The 25,969-nt window shown below is 35.0% G+C and overlaps 1 protein-coding gene across 23 annotated transcripts in view; it reads right to left on the bottom strand.

Moving 5' to 3' along the window:
• The window catches only part of EHMT1 (euchromatic histone lysine methyltransferase 1), a 300,206-nt gene that overhangs the window by 88,384 nt on the left and 185,853 nt on the right, over positions 1–25,969 (bottom strand). For 21 of the 23 annotated variants that reach the window (XM_072633192.1, XM_072633195.1, XM_072633191.1 and 18 more), the window contains 7 exons: positions 24,004–24,149; positions 21,027–21,170; positions 14,476–14,705; positions 13,606–13,779; positions 7,769–7,851; positions 4,872–4,978; positions 3,113–3,235 (listed from right to left, as the gene is read on the bottom strand). In XM_072633192.1, coding sequence (XP_072489293.1) covers positions 3,113–3,235; positions 4,872–4,978; positions 7,769–7,851; positions 13,606–13,779; positions 14,476–14,705; positions 21,027–21,170; positions 24,004–24,149 — 1,007 coding nt within the window. The remainder of the gene's footprint in view (positions 1–3,112; positions 3,236–4,871; positions 4,979–7,768; positions 7,852–13,605; positions 13,780–14,475; positions 14,706–21,026; positions 21,171–24,003; positions 24,150–25,969) is intronic. The other 2 variants (XM_072633198.1, XM_072633207.1) reach the window with 1 other exon arrangement.

Here is a 25,969-nt window from a genome sequence, read left to right as displayed (position 1 = left end):
TAAAAATGCTCACTTGAGCCATCCATCAGCGATTGCTATTTCTCCTCCATTTTGTGGCACAAATCTCCTTCAGAAGGCCATCTACAAAAGGTGCCTCCAATATAATGTAGTAGTATGCATCATATATCATACATAGTTGTTTCCATGTTGTCTCTCCCATAGCACTGTGAGTTACTTGAGAGCAGGGAGCATTTTTTTCCCTTTCTTAGTTATTTCCAGTACTCAGCACAGTGACCAGCACATAGTAAGTACTTAATAAAGTTTACTGATTTACTAAAGTAACTGACAGTATGACACCAAGGCTGTAATCTTGGATTACTTGCAAAAGATGAGAAAAGGGTCTAAGAAAAATACTTGGAATACAGTCACAGTTAGGATGTTCTGATGATCCAGCAATGCACACTGAGAAGGAATGGTCAGAAAAGAAGGAGGAAAATCAAGGAGTATCAAGAAAACAAAAAGAGGTATACGAGACAGTGTCAAGAGTGATGAATCCTGAAGAGTGGTAAAAAAAAGATAAGGTCTGAAAAAAGGCCATGAGATCATACAATTAAGAGTTCACTGGTGACTCTGGAAACAGAAGTTTCAGTTGAGCAAAGAGGACAGAAGCCAAATTTTAGAGGCATAGAAAGGGAAAGAGAAGACAGGAAATGGAGACAGTGAGGGTTCTTCTTCCCACACTGTGTTCAAACCAGTTTGGACTTTATATTCTTCATATAACATTTCATCAAACTCTTCTGGCATTGGCTGTCTCACATAATAGAAATGCACTCCTATCTTATCTCTGCCTCTTAAAAACCCCTTTTTTCTTTTGAGTTTTGGATTCTGCCTTTTCTTGACATTCCCAATTGTTAGTGGGACACACGTACCCTTGCATTAATTACACATGTGTTTTAAATATACTTATGTATGTACATGTTATCTCCCTCAATACAATATAAGCTCCATGAGGGTAGTGACTCTTCTCATTTTTTACTATAAATCTCCAATGCACAGCACAGTGCCTGGCACATGTAGCAGACATTAAATATATGGTTCCTGAGTGGATGATCTTCGACAATAGATTTTGGCACATATAAACTGAAGTTCTCTTCACGGTAGCTCATAGGTTCATGGAGCTAGAAATTAACTTAGAAATTATGTAATCTAAACCTCTCATTTTGTAAATAAGGATATTGAGAATGAAAAAGATTAAGGGATGTTAGATAGCATGACCATAAAATAGTTTTCTTGTTGTTTTAGGGAATATGAGAATAATAACACCAATAGCTAACAATTACACAAAGCTTTGAGCTATATAAAATGTTTTACATAAATTATCTCATTTAGTAACCAGGAGAATATGGTAAGGCAGGGACTCCACTTATTATTATTTCCATTTTACACAAAAGGAACAACTTCACCAATCTCTTTAACTGCCTAATTTACTTTGGATAATTTCAAATTACTTTCCAAAATGGTTATGTCAGTTCACAGTTCCACCAAGAATGGATTACTGTGTGTATATTCCCACACACTTGTTTAGGTATCCAAACCATATTTGTGTCATAAAAGGAGTTGTTTCAAATAGTTTATGTATTATTGGGATGAATTTTTTGTAATGTTTAGTAAAATTCACTTTTAAATCATCTAGTCCTAGAGATTTTTTTCCTACAGAACATACTTATGTCTTAATGCCTTCTTTTAAGTTAGAGCTATTTAAGTATTCTACTTCTTCTATTAACACAGGCAGTTTATATTTTTTAAGTATTCACGCATTTCTTTTAGATTGTCAGTTTTGCTAGTATATAATTGGGCAAAATAACTCCTAAGCATTGTTTTTATTTCACCTTCACTGGTTATGCACTCACTCTTTCATTTTTGAGACTGGACATTTGGTTTTCTTCTTCTTCTTCTTTTTTTTTTTTTTGATTAAAGGGGCCATCCCTTGAGTAACTACTTAAAGAAGCCTATTCATTGAATGGGTGTATCTCACTCAAAGTGAGAATGCTGTAAGACCTTAGCCTGAAAGGGCCAGGATCTCACATTATATCCTGGGCCATCTCCAGCCATCCTGATGAATATCACTGGATCCAGATGGCTCAGGAGAAGAAAGTGAGGTTGGTGACCTTGCACAGCCCTCCCTCACTCAAATCAAAGTCAACTGCAAGTCATGTCATCATTTTGATGTCATGGTCCTCTCTGAGAACAAAGGATAAACACAACAACAACAATAACTGCCTAAGTACAAACTACACAGTCTTTTTGTTTGGCTGCAATTTATGTCTTTTGGTGTCCTTCAAAGCAAATACGAATATTATTATGGCTTGGTTTCTTCAGTAGTACGGAAACTAATCAGTCACTTAGGCCTCAATTATAAAGTTCCTACCATGAGGACAAACCTGTACTCAATGATAAGGGATGCAAAAATTATGAAAACTCACTCTGTCCTCAAAGAACTACAAATCTTGTGGAGAACAAAGAGGAAGAGGCTGGCAGGTGATATGACATAAACATATTACATTTGTATAACAGTTATAAAATAGCTATAACATAAGATTAGTATGTGATAGGAAAATAAAAGACATACAAAAGTGTTACATGAAATATAACGAAAAGAAAATTCATGAGTTGGATGATTAAAGAAGGTGTCAAGAAGGTAGAGGTAAATTAGCTGAAAGCTTCTTGTTCAGTTGTTTCAGTTATGACAGACTCCATGTAACGCTATTTGGGGTTTTTCTTGGCAAAGACAATGGAGTGGTTTGCCATTTCCTTCTCCAGCTCATATTACAGATGAGGAAACTGAGGTAAACAAGGTTAAGTGACTTGCCCAGGGTCACACAACTAGTAAGTGTCTAAGGTCAGATTTCAACTCAGAAAAATGAGTCTTTCTGACTCCAGGCCCAACCCTCTATCCACTACACCAATTAACTGCTCTGTAATTTGCTAAATTATATTAAAATTGGTATTTTTGAGCACTGAATAAACAACCTGCAGTTCCAAACCATGGTATTTTCCACTTTACAGTCCTATAACATAACCCCTAGCTGTATACTATAGGACTCTATATGAAGTTACTTTCATCTCCTACAAAAATCTGCATACTTATAGAACTAGAATCTAACAATCATACCTTAGGATCTACTAATGCTCCAGCCTTAATGAGGTATTTTACAGCTTCCAAATGGTTGTTTTCTGATGCCTCCATTAGTGGAGTTCTCTGGTCCTCTGAACAGGTGTCAATGTTAGCACCAGCCTATTGAAACAAATGACAGTGGAGAAAAGGCAGGAATGATTATTGTAATTTGTGTCTTCTGATAACAAACTATTCTGAATACTTTACATCTCAACACTGGGAAGAGGAAAAGCTTAATCACTCTTATGTTAACTATACTGTGTGCTTTCTCACAAGGAGCTAAATACATTATTGAAACAGTCCCTAATACAATTTATTTATCTAAAGGACACTATTAAAAAAAATCTATTTGGATTCAAGTGTTTTTCATTAAGATATAATGCTATATAAAAATATGATATCTAGAATTACATATAATTTACAGAGTCAAAGAAGTTTAAAGTTGGAAGAGACCCCTCAGGTCTCAGGGGCCATGCGGTCCAAACCATAACTGAATGAAGAATCTCATCGACAACATAAATAACAGATGATCATTGAGCCTTTGTTTAATTACCTCCCAAGGCAAGATATTCCAGGAAGTTTTCTTTTATATCAAATCCAATAATAATACACAATAGGTAGCAATTTAAGGTTTGCAAAACCTTCTACATACATACACATGTATATATGCATGTAATATACACATATGTATACATAAAAATATCATTTGATTTCATCCTAACGTATTCTCTTTGTAATTTCTGTACACTACTCTTGGTTTTGCCTTTTGAGGCTTAGCTGAAGAAATCTAGCTCTTCTTTCAGCATGCGAGTCAGAAATAGGCTATGCTCATTAAGTCCCCAAAAACAGAAAGAAGAGGTTGACCAGATTTCAAAATATACTTTTGTCATAGAAAATATTGATTAAATTCCTAGCCTAATCTAAAAATTTTAATCTAACTAAAAAAAAAAAGGTTGAATTGATGTATATTTGCCATAAATAGGGAAAAACAATATTGATTAAATGGAACCAAACAATATGAAAAAATTTTAAATGAGTAAAAAATAAGTTTTACTGATTTTAAATGTTAGAAGAATTTAAATGCTAGAAGAAAAGCAGGTTTAATTAAGAGATGAAATGTGGAAGTCAATGTCCATTTTGACTAACATTCTGAATTTTCCTGAAATTCCTTTTCTAAACAAACTATACGAATATCCAAGATTCTTTTCATGGGAAAGAAAGAACAAAAATTGAACTGGTAAGTAATTAGTTTGATTGCAGTCATAGCAGTAGTGGTGGTGATAGTAGCTGCTAACATTTATAGCACTTTAAGGACTGAAATGAGCTATCTATTTGTCTGTCTGTCAATCCAAAATCTCATCTGATTCTCAGAACAATCATATGAAGGAGGTACTATTACTATCCCCATTTGACAGTAGAGAAAACTGGGGCCCAGACAGGTAATGTGACTTGCCCAGGGTCACAAAGATAAGTATGAGCTGGGATCCAAACCCAGATCCTCCAAATCCAAGTGCAGCACACTCATCCCCAACTCGAAGCCACATCACTATCACAGGCTCACTGGATCATGGACACAGAGCTGGCAGGGACCCAGAGTATCACAGAGAATAAGAAATAGAGCAGGATAGTGAACTCAAGTCTTCTGATTCCAAATTCAGAACTTTTTTCTATTACACCATCATAAGGGACTTTAAAAACTTCTAAAAGTATGTGAAAATATATACATATATATTTGTTGTGAATGACAAAGATGAACCTGAATCAACATATGACAGATGTCCACATGGCCAGACTCTGCAGCTGCATGGAGTGGAGTTCTTTTATTCTGGTGCTCCATTTTAAAGTTGGGATCAATCCCATCAACTGTAAAATAACCATGGTTTATTAATAATTTCATATATTATAGCTTCTGCAACAATTTCAAGTCAGATTGTAAGATGGCAAATATTTGAGTACACAACCAATTTTAAAAAAACTTACCTGTGTCTTGGAGGTTGTTGTTATTGTTGGAATTGGGAGGCGGGGTAAAGGAGAAGAGGGGAAAGAAGGTAGGGGACAGCACTGAACCTTTTGGATAGATATTATCATCCCAATGTGGAAATAATGTGGAAGCAGGTTGGTGACTCATTTATAACTCGAAGTCTCAATCAATCAACTAGCATCTATTAAGCACCTCCTATATACCAGGCACTGGGGTAGGCACTCAGGAAACAAATACAAAGAATGAAATAATCCCTGTACTCCAGAATTTGCATTTTATCAAAGGTACTTATACCTGCTTCACTGAAAACTTAAGTGATTTGCACAGCTAAAAAGTGTTTAACTTGACATGACTCTAATTGATTTTTGTTTCACCTCCATGGCACAAGGAGGACGCAGTAGGCCCCATACCTATTGCCTGCTGAGCCTTTTCTACACTGGGTGTCATCAATGAAATCTGTAAGAGCCTAAAATAGAACTGAAATTGAGCATTTTAATCATTTGTCACTTATTATTACCCTGAAGGCTAGCAAACCTCCACCACCTATTACTCTTATTATCCTTGTGTTTAATCTCCAACTCAATTCCACCCAGTTCTAATCCCTCATTCACATTCTCTCTCACATTTGCCCCCACACATTCTACTCCATTTTTACTGGATTACTGTTGTAAACTCCTAAATGGTTTTCCTGCTTTAAGTCTCTGCAAACTCCAATCCTCCATGTGACTGGCAAAATGATTTTCTTTAATACATAACTTTGTCACCTCCTTACTGAATAAATTCTAGGGGCTCCCTCTTGGCTCTAGAACCAAATATCAACTTCTATGTTTGGCTTGAAAAGTTTTCACAACTTAGCCCCAACCATCCTATCAGCTTCATTACACTTTATTCCTATTATTATTACTCTTCACTTTATTCCTATTATTATACTTTATTCTTATTTTTACTTTATTATACTTTATTCCTATTATTACACTTTATTCCTATTATTATAACTCTATAATCAAATCAAGTTATACCTCTGTTCTTCACTTGTCTCCTGTATGGGCCATGATAATGGTCACCACTCATGATGGTGGATGCCCCACTAAATTCCTCTCTACCTTCAGATGAAGTTGAACTACGTTCAACACAAAGTGTTTCCTGATCTCCCCAAGAGCAGGTGCCTGACGTCCCTAATTGCTCTGTGTGTGTGTGTGTGTGTGTGCGTGCGTGTGCATGAGCACCCATGTACACACAGTTTCTCCCAATAGAATATAAGCTCCTTGAGAACACAAACTATTTCAGTTTGTTTGACTTTGTAGACCTCACAGCTGGTACTGTGCCTGGCACAAAGCAAGTAATAAATGCTTGCTATCTGCATCCTGGTGCAGCTTTATGCCTAGAAGGGGAGAAGAAAGGGTAGGGCACGGAAGGGAAGGAAATAAGGATTTAAGTAGCACCTACCATGTTCCAGACACTGTGCTAAGCAATTTTTACAAATATTATCATATTTGATCCTCATGACTTTGAGATAATATTTTTATACCCATTTTACAGTTGAAGAAATACATATAAGTGTTTTGCATGTTGTTACCCCAATGAGCAAGTGCACTCCTGGGCAGGAACTGATTCTGCCTTTCCTCTTATCCCTAGAACTACGTGCAGTCTCTGGCACACAGTAAGCATTAAATAAATACTTCTTCAATAACTAAGACCAGTCCTCTGGCCTCCACATACACAGTCTCTTCATATATTTTGGGAGATAACATTTATAGCACTAGATCATTAGAATATCATTAGAATTGTGACAAAACATAATGAATTCTGTAAGTTTAATGAAAGCAAATGCTAGATCAGTTTGATTAACAAATTAAATAAGCAAAGCAATTTAAGGTCGGTAAGATCAACAAAAATGTCCCAAACTGGAGGCTTCTGCCATCTTTAGCACTGCATTTAACATCAAAGAGCTAAATAAAGCAGCATTAGGGAAAGGTAAGCCAAACAACTTTTCAGTTCCTTTTGAATCAGGTCTTTATAGTGTGGCTTCACCATTTTGATATATGCATCCACAATCAAATCAAAGTAAAAAAGGTATACATCATATAAACATAAATGATTTTTAATTAAACACATCACCATTTATTAGTATGAATACCAAAGTTTTCTACAGTAATAATGATAACTCATATTAATATATCATTTCAGGATATCACACAGTCTTTCCAAGACTCTGGCATTTAATAACAGTGTTATTATTAACCTCATTTATAAATAAGGAAACTAAGACTCAGAGACTGTGTCTTGTCCATAAGCATAGAGGTAGTAAGCACCAGGATGTTACAATCCTTAAAAAGAATCTACTATACAACTACCCCAGTTATGATAATACTTTGCCTTCAATATGTTCTCTTAATCTGATATTCATATTCCTAAATGGCTGCTTCAATGAAAAAAAAAAGTTTCACAACCACACTGATAATGGAGCAAAAAAGACTGTCATAAGAGAAACAAAGCAAAAAAGAAATTCAAGGTAGGTGTCCAAGTTTTTATGAAAGAAAGATAAAAAACAGTAAGACCACAAGTAAGCTGTGCACAATGAGACATCATATGGCTTCAAACTCTAGTAAAGCAAGAAATCTCAAATTCTGGGCCTAGAAACATAATAATCTTGGATAACAAGGTCTACTTACCTAACATAAGCAGCACTTTTTGCAGTTCTCCTTGCCTGGCAGAAAAGTATAGCTGTTTTGGGTGAAAACGTAACTTCTTCGGTCTATTAGAACATAAAAATGAATCAGTGACTCTTGAAAGAACATAAAGCCATTTGCTACCTCAGTTTATTAATATATCCCATGGGATGTTGTTCTCTACAGAATTATCTCTAATAACTGAAATGCTACTAAGCACATCTTATATATCAAGTCATTTCAACAGAAAGAGTATTTCATTAAATAAACTTGATATATCCTAAGGTCAAAGGTATTTGATAAGTTAAGCACACATACTGAATGACATATATACACCAATTTTTCAAGAATAAACTTAAAAATAACACTTTTTCAGTGGGTCTGGCTACATGGCGGTATAACAGAAAAAGAGGATCTGGTGCAAGACGTGAGCTGCCTTATATTTTTCCAATGTAAGAATAACTGCCTCTTGTAGACTATACAGCAAAATTTACATGAAATGAATTGGCAAAGAACATCTAGGAAGAGAAATCAAATAAATATCTCAACATGGGTTAGGAGAAAGTTAAAGAGGCACTACCAAGGTCATCCCACTTCTCCCACACAAGACAAGTAAAACATTCTACATGGATATCTTCTTCTTATCTTAAATTAAATGATATAATATTTGCAAAGTGTTTAGCACAGTGCCTGCCCTAGAGTAGGCACTATATAAATGCTTATTCCCTTTCTCCCTTCCCTCTATTTATGTACTGCTCTGATAAAGAGCAACTACCATAAAATGGGGCATTGAACATCACTGACGACTAGACGTGGGAGGCAGTTTGGTATTCATTATTTGTAGCCCTCTGGAATTTGGATTCTAACCTACCTTTACTGGTGTATACAGGTGCTATAAGCAACTAAATAATGGCAATTATTTAGTGTTTTCTCTTGAAAAATATGATTATTTTCTTGACATCACTTATTATATACATAAAAAACACATCCAATTCAGTCCCAAAAGAATAACCATGAAATACAGCTAAGAGAAAAGGCTAGAGGAAGGGTCACTGAATAGAGAATTTTAAAATTGGCAATTATCTTCTTCATTAGTTTAGCACATAATGACTCAATGACCAGATTAAATATATCAAAAATAAAAATGATGTCTTAAAGAAACTTGTGTTTCAGTGACAGAAAGGTATGCATGAACCCTTTTGTTATTTTTCTCCTATAATTACCTCAACTATTCAACAAATAAGGGCACAGTAGAATGATATGAAAGTCAATCAGCAATAAGCATCTATTAAGAGAATATTATGAGAAGGAAGTGTATTCTAGGCATGGCAGATATTCAAAGGAACACCAGAGTTGGGAAGTGGAGTGTCATGTTCAAGGAAAAGTAAGGTCAGTGTCACTGGATAAAAAGAGTATATGGAAGGGAGTGAACGTAAGAAGACTAGAACAGGAGGAAAAGGGCAACATTGTTAAGGTCTTTAAGTGGCACACAAAGGATTTTATGTTTGATTTGGGAGATAACAGGGAACCAGTGGAATTTGCTGAGTAGGAAGAAACATAAAGAGACTTGCTTTTTAGGAAAATCATTCTGGCAGACTACCAGTAAATGGGTAGGAGTGGGGAGAGACCTGAAACAGGGAGACTAGAAGTCTATTTCAATACTCCAGAATTGAGGTATAGAGGATCTTAACCAAGGTGGGAAAATGGTAGTGTCCTGAACAGGAATAGGGAATTTTGGAAGAGGGATAGTTGGGTTGGGAGTGAAGGGGGTGGTGGAAGAGACCTGCAGAGATTTGGTAATTGAATCCACAGGGAAAACCAGATCAAGTGAGAGTATGGAGAAAGAAGAGGACTCAGACAAACACTTGGGAGACACCTACTACAATTAATGAGCATGACCTGGAGGAAAAGGCAATAAAGGAAACTGAGAGTGGCCCAACAGATAAGAAGAAAACCAGTAGAGACCAGTGTCATAAAATCTAAGGAGGAAAATATCCTAGAGAACAGTCATCAATAATTCAAGATAGGTCAAGAAGGATAAAGACTGTGAAAAGGTCATTAGATTTGACAAATAATTGTGAAGGGCTTTAAAAACTAAACAGAGTTTTATACACGAACCTAAGAAAAACAGAGAACCACTGCAGTTTAGTGAGCAGGAAAACAACATGATTAGATTTGTACTTAATGAATATTACTTCGGCAACCCTGTGAAGGTAAAATTTAAGTTCAGAGAGGCTTGAGGGAAGGAAACCAATTAAGAGATTTGGAGGAGCACAAAGAAAAAGCATTTTTATATAGCATCTAACATGTGCCAGGCACTATGCTAAAGTACTTTGTAAAATTATCTCATTTGATCCAAAAACCCTTCAAGAGAAGTCCTGCTATAATCCCCATTGTACACTTGAAAAAAATGAAGCAAACAAAGGTTAAGTGACCTGCTCAGATTTACAGAGATAGTGTGCAAAACTGAATTTAAGTTCAGTTCTCCCTGACTCCAAGTCCAGCACTCCAGCCATTATGCCATGTAGCTTACTGTCACAATAATCTAGACAAGGAGATAAGAGACTAGACTCAGTTGATAGTTTGATGAAGAGATCAGATATGAGAGATGTTGCAGACATAGAAACAAGATCAGATAACTGCCTGGATATTTGGGGTAATGGAAAATGAGGAGTTGAAGTTAATATCACCAAGGTTATGAAACTAGAAGATTACAATGGTTATGCCTTTGACAAAAGCAGGGGAGTTGGCAAATGGAAATAAGTTAGAGGGAAAGATGATGAATTCTGGTTTTCATATGTTAAGTTTAAGGTGTTTTTAGGATATCCTATTTGAAATGTTCAATAAGCAATAGATGATGGAAGAGTGAAGCTCAGAGGAAACAAGGGACTAGATACAGTTCTGGGAGTGACTGACATAAGGATGATAATTATACCCAAGGAAGTTTATGAAGTCATCAAGACAAAGCATGTAGAAAGAGAAGAGTACACAGGATGGGATCACCTACAAATAGGTAGGGGTCATGATATATATGACTGCAGTGTCAGACAGAAAAAAACAGTAATGAAAATTCATAGAGAAGAAATGCAGGAAGGAGTGGCCAATAGAGTCAAATAGCTCTATAAACATGAGGACTGAGAAAAGACCATCAGATTTAACAATTAAGAGATCACTGGTCTTTAGAGAAAGCAAATTCAAAGTCAAAAATCAGATTGCAAAGAATTGAGGATTGAATATAAGGAGAGGAAGTGGTAGCAATGAATGTAGATTGCTTTCTCTATGATTCTAGTTGAGAAGAAGAGATAGGATCAAAGCTTGAAGGGATAAATGGCAGAATCTAGTAAATATTTTTTTAAGAATGAGGGAGAATTAGGCATGTATGAAAATAGCAGAAAAGTAATCATTAGATAGGAAAAGATTGAAGATTAGTAGTGACAAAATTATTGGAGCTGCAATCTGTTGGAGAAGATGGAGGAGATGAGATCAAGGGCATGAGTAGATGGATTGGTCTTGATAAGAAGAAAGGCTATCTCACTGTCAGAGAATTCGGGAAAGGAGGAAAGTAGAGGATGATGTCAAGAAGCTCTGAAATAAAGAAAAGAGGAGAAAATGAAAATTTTGGAAAGTAATTTGAGTTCCATAGAAGTATAATGCTTTGTAAATTTTTTCAACATTTAAATTCTTTGCTTTAAGACAATGTTTCTCAAATGGGCAGTTCAGAGAAATGTCAAGAAGGGAATTAAAAACAAACCTTTTTGGTATCACTCATTCAATCACCATTTATTAAACACCTAGAGCATTCTAAGCATTTAGTACTCCTTACTGAGCTCCAGCAGCTCTTAGTGCCTACACCTTATTTCAACCTCAACTGCCAACTTTTTGGAGTTAACTGTAGAAAGTCTGTCCTACCTGCACTACCTATTTACTGGAGAAACAAAAACTATTTTCAGTTATCCTCTCAATAAAATTCTTTCTCTACCTGCAATGAAGTTGTTAATTTCTCAAGGACACTGGGTATTCTAAGGAATAAAATAAATGCACATCTTTAGTCATGGAGCAGAGAAAAAAATCTGAACATTGTTTCTGAACATCATTTCATCAGCTCAAACATGCAATTCATGGGTGACCTTATCATTTATTCTCTAAGGGAAGTCTATTCTAGTAACATAGTCCATTGCAAAGATTAGATTAGCACAGCTATTGTGGAATCTTCTATCCTAAACAGAAGGCAATTGGTGATGCTATAACTGAGATTTTCAGTAGCTCTGAATTACCTATACAGCTACAACTAAAAAATTCTTTAACTTTTTTCCTGAATCACCTATAAAATGGTGGATCCCTGACAAGAATATAAGGCAATGACCTAAATTACCTACTTAATGACTCTACCCTCTTTGAATATAAATGATACTATATATACTTTGTGGTACTGCTGGCATTTACAGTTGAAAGTATCCACTGTTAGAGAATATAAGGTTTTCAGATTCAACAAATATAGGTAGTTTGGGCATTGAGGTTGTTCCCCTAAGAACTTTGGTCTATCAAGTGAAATGGCAATATTTATTACAATAATATAACAAGCCTAACACATTAAACTTTAGTAGAAATCCTACAAACTTAATTAATGTTGTATAATCTAAGATTAATTTTTTTTTAAAAAGAGGTAAGACACCTCCACTGGAATCCAGAAAAACAGCAATGCTGCATAGGCAGTCTCCTATCCTACAAAAGGATGAATGCTTCATTTTAATTTTGTTGTTAAAGAAAGACATCCCTCACAGGCTGAGTATCTGGTTGTTTCTAGAAGACATCTATCTGCATGTACATCAAAATATGCAATATCAGAATGACAAAACTCAGGAGACTTCCATCACTGTACAAAAGACACTTAAGACTGTAGAAAGTAAGTCACTTTCCAAGGATACAGAGAAAGTCAGAGGCAAAGATGGCTTCAGTACACAATAGGTATATTTATCAGACAGCAGTATTTGGAAAGGAAATTTCTCCTCCCTCCTCCAACCCTTTTAAGGAATAATGTTTAAGCATCTTTTATTTGGCAATGAGACAACCCTAATGAGCATGATTTTATAAGACTGAAAAGAGGGCATTTTCTCCCTTGGTTAATGAACAGGAAATTAAATTATAGCAATGTCACATAATCAGAAGATCTAAGTAACTTGCATTTGTAAAAAGTTGAGTAAAATTCTGATAAAAATACTAAGGTATTTTTTATTTTTTATTATTTTTATTTATTATTATTCCTATAGTATACAAAGAGGAGCTTTCAATTTTAACAGCCAAAGAAAGTAGATGTTACAAGCATTATTATGCCCATTTCACAAATAATTAAACTAAAGTTCATGGAAAGTGAAATAATTTGCTTTTGGTCTGAAAATAAGTAGCAGAAGTAGTACTGGAACTCAAGTTTTCCAATTTCTAATTCAGTATCTTTTCCACTACACATACCATTGTTGTTGTTCAGTCAGAACTTCCTGACTCCAGGGACCCTCGCTCTATCCACTGAGTCATCTAACTGCCTCAACACAAACCAAGAGACTCTCTTAAGCTCCATTTTGCAAAAGTTTTAGAGAATGAGACATTACAGATATAACCCAGACAAGCTGATAAAACTAGATGGAAAATCAACTTGGACTTCACCAATCAATTCTAGCCAACTGTTTCAAATGATTCAGCAGATGCATGAGGGAAAATGTCAAGCTGGAATAAGTGAAGAACCATTAAAATTAATAGATATAGGCTCTAATTAAAATTCCCAAAAGAGTGACAAATGAGTTCTGAATCCTACGTCCCAAAAGCACCTTTAATTTATATAAACTTACTTTTCAGAATCCAAAGCAATCAAAGCACTCTCCAAAGTTTCTTTTACTGGTCCCTGGGAAAGACCAGTAGTAGGCTTGACAAAAACCGAAGACCCAGACAATTCGAAGCCTTCAGGAGCTTGAGGAGTTGAACTCTCAGGCTTTTCCTCCTCAGACAAATGTGTTCCAATGCCACTTTGTTTAAAAAAAAAAAAAAAGTGTTTGAAATACTGAGTAAAAAAAAAAAAAACTCCCATCTTTAAAAAACTCAAAACCTTGAAAATACTTTCTTCTTAATTTTCCCATTATATGTCTTTTCTTAATGAAAATTATTTACTGTAATCATCCTGAGAACATATAACATTTAAAACTATACAAAAACTGCTTATAAACTAGTCTGTCATAACTTGATAGCTCAGACTATGGTCCCCATAATAAATAATTACAAAATAACAATTGAAGAAAGATTCGCAACACAGTTCGCTTTACATCAGGGCTTCTTTAGTACATTTGAGTGTATCTAAAAACCAAGCTGAAACTCAGAAATGCTTAGGCCTACAATAGTAAAAATTAAAAATCAATTTTAAAAGATGAAGAATTTCTGTAAGTATAACAAAATATATTAAGAAAACTGATCTGATTCACATATAATCTTGGAAAATATAGAAATTATGAAAAGGGAAGCTTTTTAAATGCCCACTAATTATAAAAAGGACCAATGCTTTTAAGAAGACAACACAGCAAGATATATTGTCAAATGAAAGCACAGTACATATGTGTATCTTTCCAAAGGTAGCATAATGGGGCGCTATTCTTCAGATTCCCAGATAAAACACCAACATTCTTTTGCTAATTCTAACAATATGAATGCAATATCAAGTTCCATCTTACCTGCTACCTGTTGTAGTGTCAGCCCTTCCCTCTACAGTGACTGGTTTCTCCTGGACATAGGAAAGCGACACTGTAGAAGTAGTGTCTGCTTTGGCTATGGTCACCTCTTTTGCTTTTGAGGTTTCTTCCCCACAATGGGGGCAGTAGCTCGTATTATTAACATAGGAGGCACAATTCTTATGAAAACGATGAGAGATGCTACTTTCAGGCTGACATTCCATAAAATTACCCTAAAAATTTTAAATAAAGAAAAACATGAAAATGGTTAATTTTATTGTAACCAAGATCATATAGCTGGTTTTCTGCAAAACAACTGGCTATTTATTAATATAAAGTTCAACTGATACTATGCCATGTTTTGAATATTTTTTGATAATGCACAGAACCAAAGCTCCAGAGTAGGGGTGATTCTGCCCTCATCTCAAAAATAAGGTAGAGTCACAAGACAAAAGAGCTGAACAGAGATTATTATTTTTACACTGTGACTCAAAAAAGAAAACCATACAGAACAGAAAGCTCCCCAACCCCAAAGCTTTTTCTTCTACAACTGTGATGGAGCTTATTGGCCCATTAGAGAGAAAGGGAAACAGCACAGTGATAAACTCCTACCCACAGCTATAACTTTGAAAGGCTCATGACAGAAATTACACTAAGGAACAAGAGTTCAATTTAGCTTCCAAGAGAACTATAAAATGAACCTGGGAAGACACTAATATTTAATAGCAGATCAAAATTAGGAAAGTAGAGAAAGCATAAGTTCTGTTACAAGAACACAGACTTTATACCCTTTAATATCTTATTATCTTCGAAAGTCAAACTACAATTTTGAGTTGGAGCTTGCTAATCAAGAATAATTTATACAAACATAAAGGATGGATAGTAGATGTCTTTGAAGCATTAAAAACATGCAGTAGAAAATGTGACTTGAAAGTTCAAGATAATTTCCATTCTATGAGTGAGTAGGTCAGTTACTTTCACTCTTTAACACACTGGTTAAGTCAACTGGGAAACCAGGTAAAAATATAGGTGGATTTCTAAGCATACAGCCCAAGGAGGGCAAAGAAAGGAAAGGGGAGTATAGGTTGTTTGAAAGATTTGTTTGGTTGGTTGGTTTGATAGCACTTGACAAATAAATGCTTAATTATGACAGGTGGGGGGAAAGAGTTGGGGAAAAAGAAGGGACAGGTGGATAAGTCCACATCAATCCATTGCCCATAATGAAAAACTGACAGGAAAAGGAGGGTGGGGGAAAAGTCAATTCTGTGGTATTTGTATATTATGGGCAACATCATTTACTCTAACATAGCTCAAGATGTAATCAATATTGTACAATAGATAAAACGTTAGACCTGGAACTAGGAAATTCTGGGTTCATATACTACCCACAACATTTACTAGCTATTAAGATCATGTGAAAGTCTTTTGTCCTCTCCAGGCTTTGATCTTATGTATAAGATAAGGATAAATGATATGCCCAAAATACAAGACACATTATGTGAAGATCAAATTAAATGATGCATATTCAATGTTTTGCAAGCCTAAAGTATAAGATAAATATCAACTACTGATATTACTAAAAATGAATAAGGGCGTTCTACTATTTGTTCCTTTAAGTGACAGACATATTTCCTGGAATCTAAAATCTGAGTAAGCACAAAATAAAGACATTTTTAGTAAAAATCACAGTGAGCTCTCATTACCCAGTTCTATTTCAGCCAGGGACTGGACAGCTACATCCTAGCCAACAAGAGAAACAAGAATGTAAGTTTCTTAAGGGCACTTAAGTTTTGGGTGTATGTGAGTGCAGCAGCTCAAAGAATAAGCAGACAGAATTAAAGGTAGCTATTTTCTGATCATCACTTCATCAGATCAAAACAGCCACAGATCTAAAAAGTATACAGAGAAAAAATCACATCTTTCTTCTGAAGAATTCAAAACATTTCAAAAATTCTCACATCTGTCTTTGGATAAAAGCTATAGGATTTGGGACTAGAAGTAGCTTCAGAATAACTAATTTGTCCCCCCATTTAACAGATGAGGAAAGAAAACTACAGAAAAGAAATATTCAAGTAGTTAGTTAAATGGATATAAAGTAAAGGTAGATACCATATGCTATAAGAGTTTTATCCTCAAATTCAGCTTTGTCTAATTAGAATACTAGTTGAATGTGGTTAAACATTGCTAAATATTAGCTAAACAGACCAAAAAGTATTCAGTCATTCAGGAAACATTTAATGACTGTCCATACTACTGAACTTAACACCATTGGATACAAAAATCAGTAACACCTAGTCCTTGCCCTCCAGAAGCTTAAAATTAGTAGTCAAGACATACATATAAGTAAAACATAAGACAAACTATAAGTTCCATAAGAGATAGATGAACATGCTCAGTTCACAAAAATCACATTCATTAGGGAACACTCATAGGAAAGGTACATTTAAGAAAGAGCTTGAAGGGATAGATTGCAAATAGTGTAGAAGTAAGAGAGTAAGCAAAAGTCACAAAGAAAATAAAAATAAGACTGGAAAAAAAATGTAAAAAATGACCACAGAGGGATCTGAAAGACACATCAAAAACTAAGCTTAATTTAGTAGACTATTTGGTTAGAAAGGGGGAATAAGGCTGAAACTTTAGACCAGAGGTTCTTAACAAGGGATCCATGGGTTTCAAGAGGTTTCCTGATAAATTTCAAAAGGTCCATGAACTTGAATGGGGGAAAAAATATTATATCTTTATTTTCACTAAACTCTAACTGAAATTTAGTATTTTCTTTAACTTTTTGAAAACACAATTCTGACAAGGAATCCATGAGCTTTACAAGAACGTTAAAGAGGTCCATGATTCAAAAAAGATTCAGAACTCCTATTTTAAAACACTGGAATAATGATCAAAAGTGATACAGAAAGGCCAATGTGACCTAAAATAAGATGGGAAAGAAGAGGGACTAAAGGCAAAAGGGCACTCTATGTTATATTTTCACTAATAGTTTTATGTATGTGTCACATCCCTTCACTAGAGATCAGGAATCTCATGAGGATCCTGGAATATCAATAAATTACTAGAACAGAGCTCTGGATTTTATACGTGTTAATAAATGCTTGCTAAATCGAATTGAATTAAGAAAGAGGGCAACAACAAATGAGAATGCAATGACAGTGTGAAATATTTATATTAGTATAAACACAATGGAGAAGACCAACTGAAACAAATGACTAGATGTGGGAACAAGGGACAAAGGAAGAATCAAAAACTGCAAAAATGGTGATACCACTGACAAAGACAAGTCAGGAAAAAGGAAGATCTGGTATAAGACATGAGATAATAAGCTGGGGTTAGTACACAGTTTAAATGTAGGACTAGAGCTCCTGAAAGGGAAAGGTTAATGAAATATACAAACTGGCATCAAACTCATCTTATAGTTTCAACCAATGAAATGATTAGTTCCTTGAAGGAGAGCAGAGAAAGAGAAGAACAAAAAGCAAATCAGGGAGGAGAATGCAGAAGCTCTGAGGCAGAGAAGATTAGCAATGACTTAGCAGAAACAGGAAACTGCAGTCAAAGAAGTGAAAGTACAATTATCCCTCTCCCCTCAAAAAACAGGGAAAGGGCAAGAGTGTCAAATGGAAGCAAATCTCAAAGTGTGGTCAAGGAACTCCTGAGTCTCCAGAGACCTTTTTATGGGGTCCACAAGGTCAAAACTATTTTCATAAGTATTTTATTTTTTAAAATGGTAAACATCTATAGATATAACTCACATAAACAGAAGTTCTTTGGGGAAATCCTCAATAATTTTTAAAAGTGCAAAGAGATCACAAGACCAAAAAAGTCTGATAAGTTCAAATATAGAGAAATCAAGGAAGAAGAGGACTGAGAAAAAATTTTGGATCTGTTCATCAGGAAGATCACTAATGAACTCAGAGGAAGCAATTTCAATCAACTGGCAAGAAAATAAAGTGGTACTGCAAACTGTTAATGAGTGAAGGCTGAAAAAGGTGAAGCAGTAACCAATTCTCTTAAGAAGCCTTATACAAAAGGGAAGGAGAAAGAAGCTACTATGCAGCTTAATGATTTTAGTAGCAGGGTAAAGTTAGTTTCTTTTTTAGTATAGGGAGAATCCAAGTAAGAACTAATAGAAATCTAGAGAATGATGGGAAAAGATCCGAGAATAAGTGGCAGCAAATGGGATAAAAGAATTTCAGGAGGTATCAACCCTGTTAAAGAGAAGTCAAAGAGAAAAGCCACTTTTTATTCTGATACAGGAATAAAAAAAGTCAGGCAAAAATATAAAAAAAAAAATTTAGCAAAGACTAGAAAAGCTGAAATGTATAATGGATGGTCTGGATCTAAAGTAGAAAGATTGCTACTGAGAATAAGAGGGTAAGAGAACAAAAGTAGGGTGAGTGACTGGGAAGAAAAGGACTGGATCAAAATTATTGAAAAAAATACGTTCAAATATAAAAGGACTGGAAATAACAACAAAGTCTAAGATATTAATATATGTGTGTGAGTGAAGATGAGTTAACACTAGTGGAGTTAAAGTGAAGAATTGAAAGGTCAGAATGTTAAAATAGTCATAATCCTTTGGTGACTGTTGACACCAAGAATAATGCAAACTAGTTGTCCCTAGTGGATAAATTGCTAGGCTTCAAGTCACAAGAAAGAAGTTTCAAATCCATCCTCATAATTACTGGCATTGTGACCCTCTGTAACTCATTTTTCTCATCTATAAAATTTGAGTGGTAATAGCAAATACCTCATAGAGCTTTGGTAAGGATCAAAAGAATTAACAAATCCAAAAATACTATCTAAATGTTGCTGTTGTTATAGGAAAACATAAGCCAAATGCTAAAGCCATGGAGTAAAGTAGGAGTGTGTCTTAGAGATCAGAAGGCAATGATGACAAGAATGAGAAATGGCTGATTTAATAGATGGCACAGACTTCAAAATGGAAGAGGTCACTAAGTAATGCTAATGGCATAATGGTTTGCAAGGGGCAACAAGAAGCAATACAAGGGCTCTGTCTACTCCATAAAGAGGAAACAGTTGTGGGGTGGGGGAAGCTTTGTGAGACAGAGGTCAAATTTTAATTAAAGCAAACAGGTAGATGAAATATTCCTTCAACACAAAACAGAACTACAAATTTTCAACTATCAGCCATCATAATTTGTAGTTATTATCAACTCTGTAACTTCTACAAATCTGAGTAGAAAAGGGCCCTAGTTCACATTTTATGAATCACAAAAATGGCAATAATCATGAAACTATCCACAATGAAATTTGAGGAAAGCAGCAAAAATCATGAAAGATGTTGTTTAGGAATTCTAAAGATGTGTTTCCTTTATAAAGGAATACAGTATTAGATTTTTTGCAAAATAATGATAGATTTAATATGCTCTAATTATTAAAAAAAAATCCAGCAATTACAAAATATTTCAAATTTAGAAGAACAAAGCAGCTTACCAAAATTAACTGATCCTCATAATAGCCCTTATGGGAAAGCAAAATGAACTACAGCAGGAGTTCTTAACCTCTTTTGTGTCATGGACTCCTGGTAGTCTGGAGAAGCATATGGACCTCCTCAGAATAATATTTTAAATACATAAAATACATAGAATTACAAAGGAAACAAATCATATTAAAATAAAGTTATCAAAATATTTTTTAAAAACCAAGTTCTCTGTTACATATTAAATAGTCTTCAACTTCAAGAGAGAGTCCAAAGATAGGTCAGTCACACAGACTGGTTTTGCTCACTTTCTGGCCTTGTGTTTTTAGGTAAGTTACTTAACCTGTTTAAGGCCCAGTTTTTTACATATAAAGAGGGGGTATATCACTACGCTGACTTCATAGCTACAGTGGGGCTCAAATGAGATAACACATTTTGTATGTGTAAAGTGATATAAATGTAAACAAAATTATAGGTAAGAGTAGTATTTAACAAAAGATGGACAAATATATTCATATTTCATGAGTTAAGTATAAGTACACAGATATAAAATTTGGTTCCTCTTTTATTTCAATTCAACGCAACAAAACTTCTGAAGAATCAACAAAGAAAACATGAAAAAATTGTGAAAAGAAGACTCAAAGGAATCATTCTTAGCTTTGTGCTCCTAAAGAAAAATGTATCAACTTTGTTCAGAGTAAAGACAACACTAGAAAGAAAGCAGATTCCTTGACTGCGAGGTCATCATTTCTAATTAACCAGTTTCAGAGAATGAGATAACACTTTTAGGGCTTAGTGAGTAAAGAGCCACTAGAAAAGAGAGAAGAAAAGATCCATGTTTCTCAGTGCGTTAAAAAATAAAATGATGCTCCAATTCTCAAAGTATTATTTTTTAAATTGTCTTTTCACAGTTGATACATCTCCAGGAGAGATCAAAGAAAAACAATTCAGGGGAATGCAAGAGGGAAGGTATATGTATAAACAAAACAGAGAAAAGTAAATGTAATCTTTATTAGAAATATATGTAACTGATACTATGCAATGCAACTGAGAGGCTCCACCTAAAATCAAGGGTCACATCAAGGCCCAACTTGAGACTTACAGCTGTGCAGAAGTAGCCACAGCCAGGGCAGCACTGGTGCTTCACCATCTTCCCTCTGTGATCCTCGCATAGCACCAAGAGCTGGACATTGTTTGACGGACGCATCAACTCGTATTTAACCACGCTGTTTGTGCATCTGCCCAACTGCAAGCACAGCAATAAAAGCAAATTCAATTACAGAGTGATGGAGTCAATTACCCAAAGGGAAAAACAGTTTTTATGCAGTCAATCTAAGCTCCCAGGGGAGCTTTGGAGCAGGTGAGAAGTAAAAAGTCTTGCTTCAGGGACAGAAAGAATCTTCACAGAAAGAAGACTGATTATCTTTGGCTAACCAAAAGGTGAGTGAATTAAAGTATTTCATATGTGATAAGGATATTCATACCAGTAATATATACTGCTCAAGCAAATTAACTGAAACTCTGTGATAGCCTGAGATCATTCAAAGTCACAAAACTGTTCTTGATTTCTTATTTTGCATAAATTCAAGAATGTACCAAAAAAACCCAAAAGTATGAAAACATGAGTCAGAATGGTAGAAGACTAGACTAGGACCTTTTGGTTCCAATTCAAGCTTTGGTACCTACTGGTTGTGTAGTTTTAAGCAAGGTACTTAAGTTTTGGGGGACTTAATTTCTTCATCTATAAAACAGGAGTATAATATTTGCTTTACCTGTGTCACAGAATTTTTTATCAAATTTGATAATATATGGCAAAGCACCATTTAATTTCACTTAGGGAATCACATGATAGAAAGAGTAGATAGGCTTGTCACATAGCAAGAAAAGTAAGGAGTGGACAGGAGGAATGCTCCCCTGATGCAATCTGCATTTTTGGAGGGAATTTCCAAATCAATGAGGTCACAGATATGTTTGAAAATGTGTAAAAATTCAAATTATTATTATTATCAATTTCACTAGGTTCAAATACAAAAGTGTTTAAATTGAAAGAATTTCACTACATTTTCCGCCGACGTTGCCACTGTAACATTAGGTAAAAGCAGACCAACCTGTAATTATTTATTTTGAAAACCAGGCAACTACTGGAAACTTGATTTAAAACATGCTAAATGAGTCCTTCTTATAAACATCCTACTTTGGGTTATTCATTTTTTAATCAGTTTCAAAAAATCTAATTTCCATCACTGGGGTTTTTTCAATTCTTTTATTCTCTAAAACCAAAACCATACTCAATTCTCAGTAATTCCAATTAATTACAGGGCTCATTAACGCAGACTATCTAAGACAGAAGAAATCCCATAAGAAATGATAGCCTCTCGATGGCTTCAGAATCCCAAAGAAACTGAACATGTCCCAGAGAAACATCAATCAATTACTAAGAAAGTCAGGAAGCTGAGACAATGCCCAGGAAGATCTAGGTATGAGAGTGGAAAATCATGACCATTTGTACTGGTCTCTTAGGTGCCTAATACTCCACTATTTTTTTTCTACAAATATACAAGAAAATTCTTGACACAGCAACAACTATCGATTTGACTCAAAAATTCAAACATTAATATAAAAGGAAAAGGAGTCTGGAAGCATAGGCACCAAGGCCACTGCCATGGTCAAGTTCCTTACAACTGTTGAAGAAATAATAGAAGAGGGTTCCAGGAGTCAGAGAAATGATTTCTCCCCGGCCATCTTTTTGTTTTTTTAGTACTTTCCCCATCAACCTTTCCCATTCACAGAAAATTGACTAAGAGATTAAGCTGGCATAAAGAAGGGACAAGTTAAGCAATACTGGGGAGGAAGCTCTCAGCAGAGGCAGAAAGAGCTTCAGAGAAAGCAAATAATGGAAATGGGAAATGCAGAAAATCTTGTGTAAAGTCTGCTTGGGAAGCTGGGATAAACGAAGGTGGTCAGAAGACCTGGTTAAAGGGAAGGAAGTAACTACCAGGTCACAAAACTAATTCTTAGAGCTTTAGATTCTCAAAGAATTAAGTACCATACATTCATTCAGTGGTCTATGGCGTAACCTGAATGTTCTGAGAGTGAACAATTGTCTGAAATGAGTATCAAGTCTGTCAAGTTGCACAGGTTTAGGAGAAAATGCATACTATGCTAGAGAGAAAAATATTTGCATTATGTAGACAGTTTCAACATAGGTAAGTGAAAATTAGCTACACCAGACTGGGTTTCTAATTTAATGAAAATGAGACAATAAACCAAAAGTTCAGCCTTTACCTCTAGGATGATAGTAGAACAGAAGAGAACTTAACAGAAATACTCACAAGCCTTCATTTGTGAAATTTAAAAGTACTCATGCATGCACTTTCACTCAACAAATGTTAATTTGTGTAAAATCATTTGTTTTTATAAGTTAGTCAATAAACATTTATTATGTACTTACTACGCATCAAGCACTATGCTAAGCGCTGGGGATACAAAAAGAGGCAAAAGATAGCCTCTGCTCTCAAGGAGCTTACAATCTAATGGAAGAGAAAAGAAGCAAACAAATATGTACAAACATATAAAGGAAAAATAACTAAAAGAAAGGAAGCACTAGAGTTAAGAGGGGTTAGGAATGGCTTCCTGTAGAAGATGGGATTTTAGTTGGGACACAGAAAGAAGTCAGGGAAGCCAAGAGGTAGAGTTGAGAAGGAAGAGCAATCTAGACATGAGAGACAACAAAAGAAAACGCACAGAGTCAAGAGATGGGCTGTTTTGTTCAAGGGACAGAAAAGAGATCAGTGTCACTTGATTCAATAGTACATGAAAAGAAGAAAGGTGTAAGGAGACTGGAAAGGCATCACAAAAACATAACAGCAAGTCAAAAACCAATTTTATTTAAGTGGATCTGCATAGACAGTTCACCACTGGATAAACTTTCCTAAGTATATGACAATTTTCTAATTTTCAAAATCCTTGATGCTGTTACAATAGCTTGTTTTTCTCGACAAATTGGTAAAGCTGTGCTTCCTGATACTGGTGTTAACAATTTCAATTTCTGTAAGTACAGGAAAACTGATGTCATTTACCTCATTGTCTACACTTTCAGTGGCCATACACTGATTGTTAGCTAAAGTGGTAATCTCACGACTTTTTGGAGTTTCCATTCGACAGCTACAGAGAGGCACTTCCTGAAGGCCATCAATTTCCACTGCTTCAGGACCATTGGAGATACCTATAAAGAAGAAGAAATTCAGAAAGAATTATATTTTTTTGTTTCAGGCTCATTTCAGGCTAATAAAGATAACAGTCCAAAAATTGACCATTATATAATTACTACTAGCTTTTATAGTGATAGGTAATTTCATTATGCATCCTCAAAAATATACTTCAGAAAACAAGCCTAACCATTATGTGAATTATTAAAAAACTGAGGCAGAAAGGTCTTAAGAATTTTATAATCAATAAACTTTACAGATAAATTAGCAATTATTCACTGGCTATTATTTTGTTGCCAACAGTAAATAGATATAGATGACAGATATAGATAGATAGATAGATAGATAGATAGATAGATAGATAGATAGATAGATAGATAGATAGATACATAGAAAGAAAGAAAAAGTGGGTAGAACTTTTCACCAGAAACTCTTGCCAATGAAAAAGACATAGGTAGATAAGAAAAGAGATTTGAGATCTGACTTTGATGCTTACTCTTCTGGAAGCCCTATGCAAGATGCCCTGCCATCTGCAGTGATCTCATCTCTACAAAATTTCCTGGGTATGATATGATGTATCAATCAGCCTACTGTAGAAGTATTAAGAATTCTCCTGATTGCAAAGAACTGAGCACAAGTTACATAAAGAAGCAATACACACACACACACACACACACACACACACACACACACACACACACACACACGGTTCATGGCCCTTAATTTTGAAAGGATCACTGCCATACTCCAAAGGAAGACTTTCCTTACTGTTGTAAAATCACAGGGATAGGAAAATTGGTTCATTTGGAAATTCTAACCTAGTTGCAGTTAATATTTTTCCGTCAAAAATATGAAGTACAATGTAGCACTGAACAATAACTATAATAATTATTATATTAATTACCAACCATATTAATCAATATCAATTATGTTATTGTCAATTACAATATTTTAAGTTATTGTGGCCCAAATTCCAAGGACCAGATAATCTGAAGGAATAAAAGAAGTCAAGGAATGAAGTAAAGAAATTAATGAAGGATCCAGAGTACCAATCCAGTTCTATTGCTACAGACTCAAACAAGTAGCAATGGGAAAAGGTTAGACTGTACCAAACACCTGGCAGATGCATCTCTTTCTCTCTCTTTACACACATATACACATACATACATACACATACATACATATATACACACATGCAGGCAGACTATTCGTACACAGATTCTCCTAGAAGATCAAAGGAATAATCAAGTTTTGTGTTCTCTCTACTTGGTATACAATATGTGCAAAATATGAACCAAGGTGAATATTTCAAACATTCAGGTCCATTTCCACTGACCTATTAATATTCTCATGTATTTCTATTAATTAATGTAAAACATGTCTTTCACTCTTCCCCTCAACTCAAAAAGCACTAAGAAAAGAGGATCTCTACTATGGCCTAGATGAATGATGCCAAGCATATCTTCATCAGCAGAGGGGGCATGCTTCACTGCATGTGGATTTACATGAACATGTGTTTATGGATGGCAGAAGACACTAAGCTCCATCTCAATGCCACCAAATGCTCAAAGTGCCTATGATTTATTCAAGATCCTTATATTCCTTTTGTTTTGAAAAATTATCAGACTATTTTACTGCTTTTCAGGGCTTTGATCAGCCAGGAGGTAAATTCTATCACTCTCTGACAGATGGCTCCAGAACCATCCTCTATAACCACTGGTTATTCAGTTTTAACCCCTACCACATTTTTGTTTTCTCAAAAATTATCAGCAACCTTTTATCATATAAAATAGGCATTTTCCCATCATCTTAGACCTCTCTGAAGTACTGATACTAA

This window comes from Notamacropus eugenii, chromosome 1 (genome assembly GCF_028372415.1).
Source record: "Notamacropus eugenii isolate mMacEug1 chromosome 1, mMacEug1.pri_v2, whole genome shotgun sequence".
In the NCBI taxonomy this organism is placed as follows: Eukaryota; Metazoa; Chordata; class Mammalia; order Diprotodontia; family Macropodidae; genus Notamacropus; species Notamacropus eugenii.
Note: the sequence above shows the minus strand (reverse complement) of the source record. Positions and strands in the feature narration are given on the sequence as shown.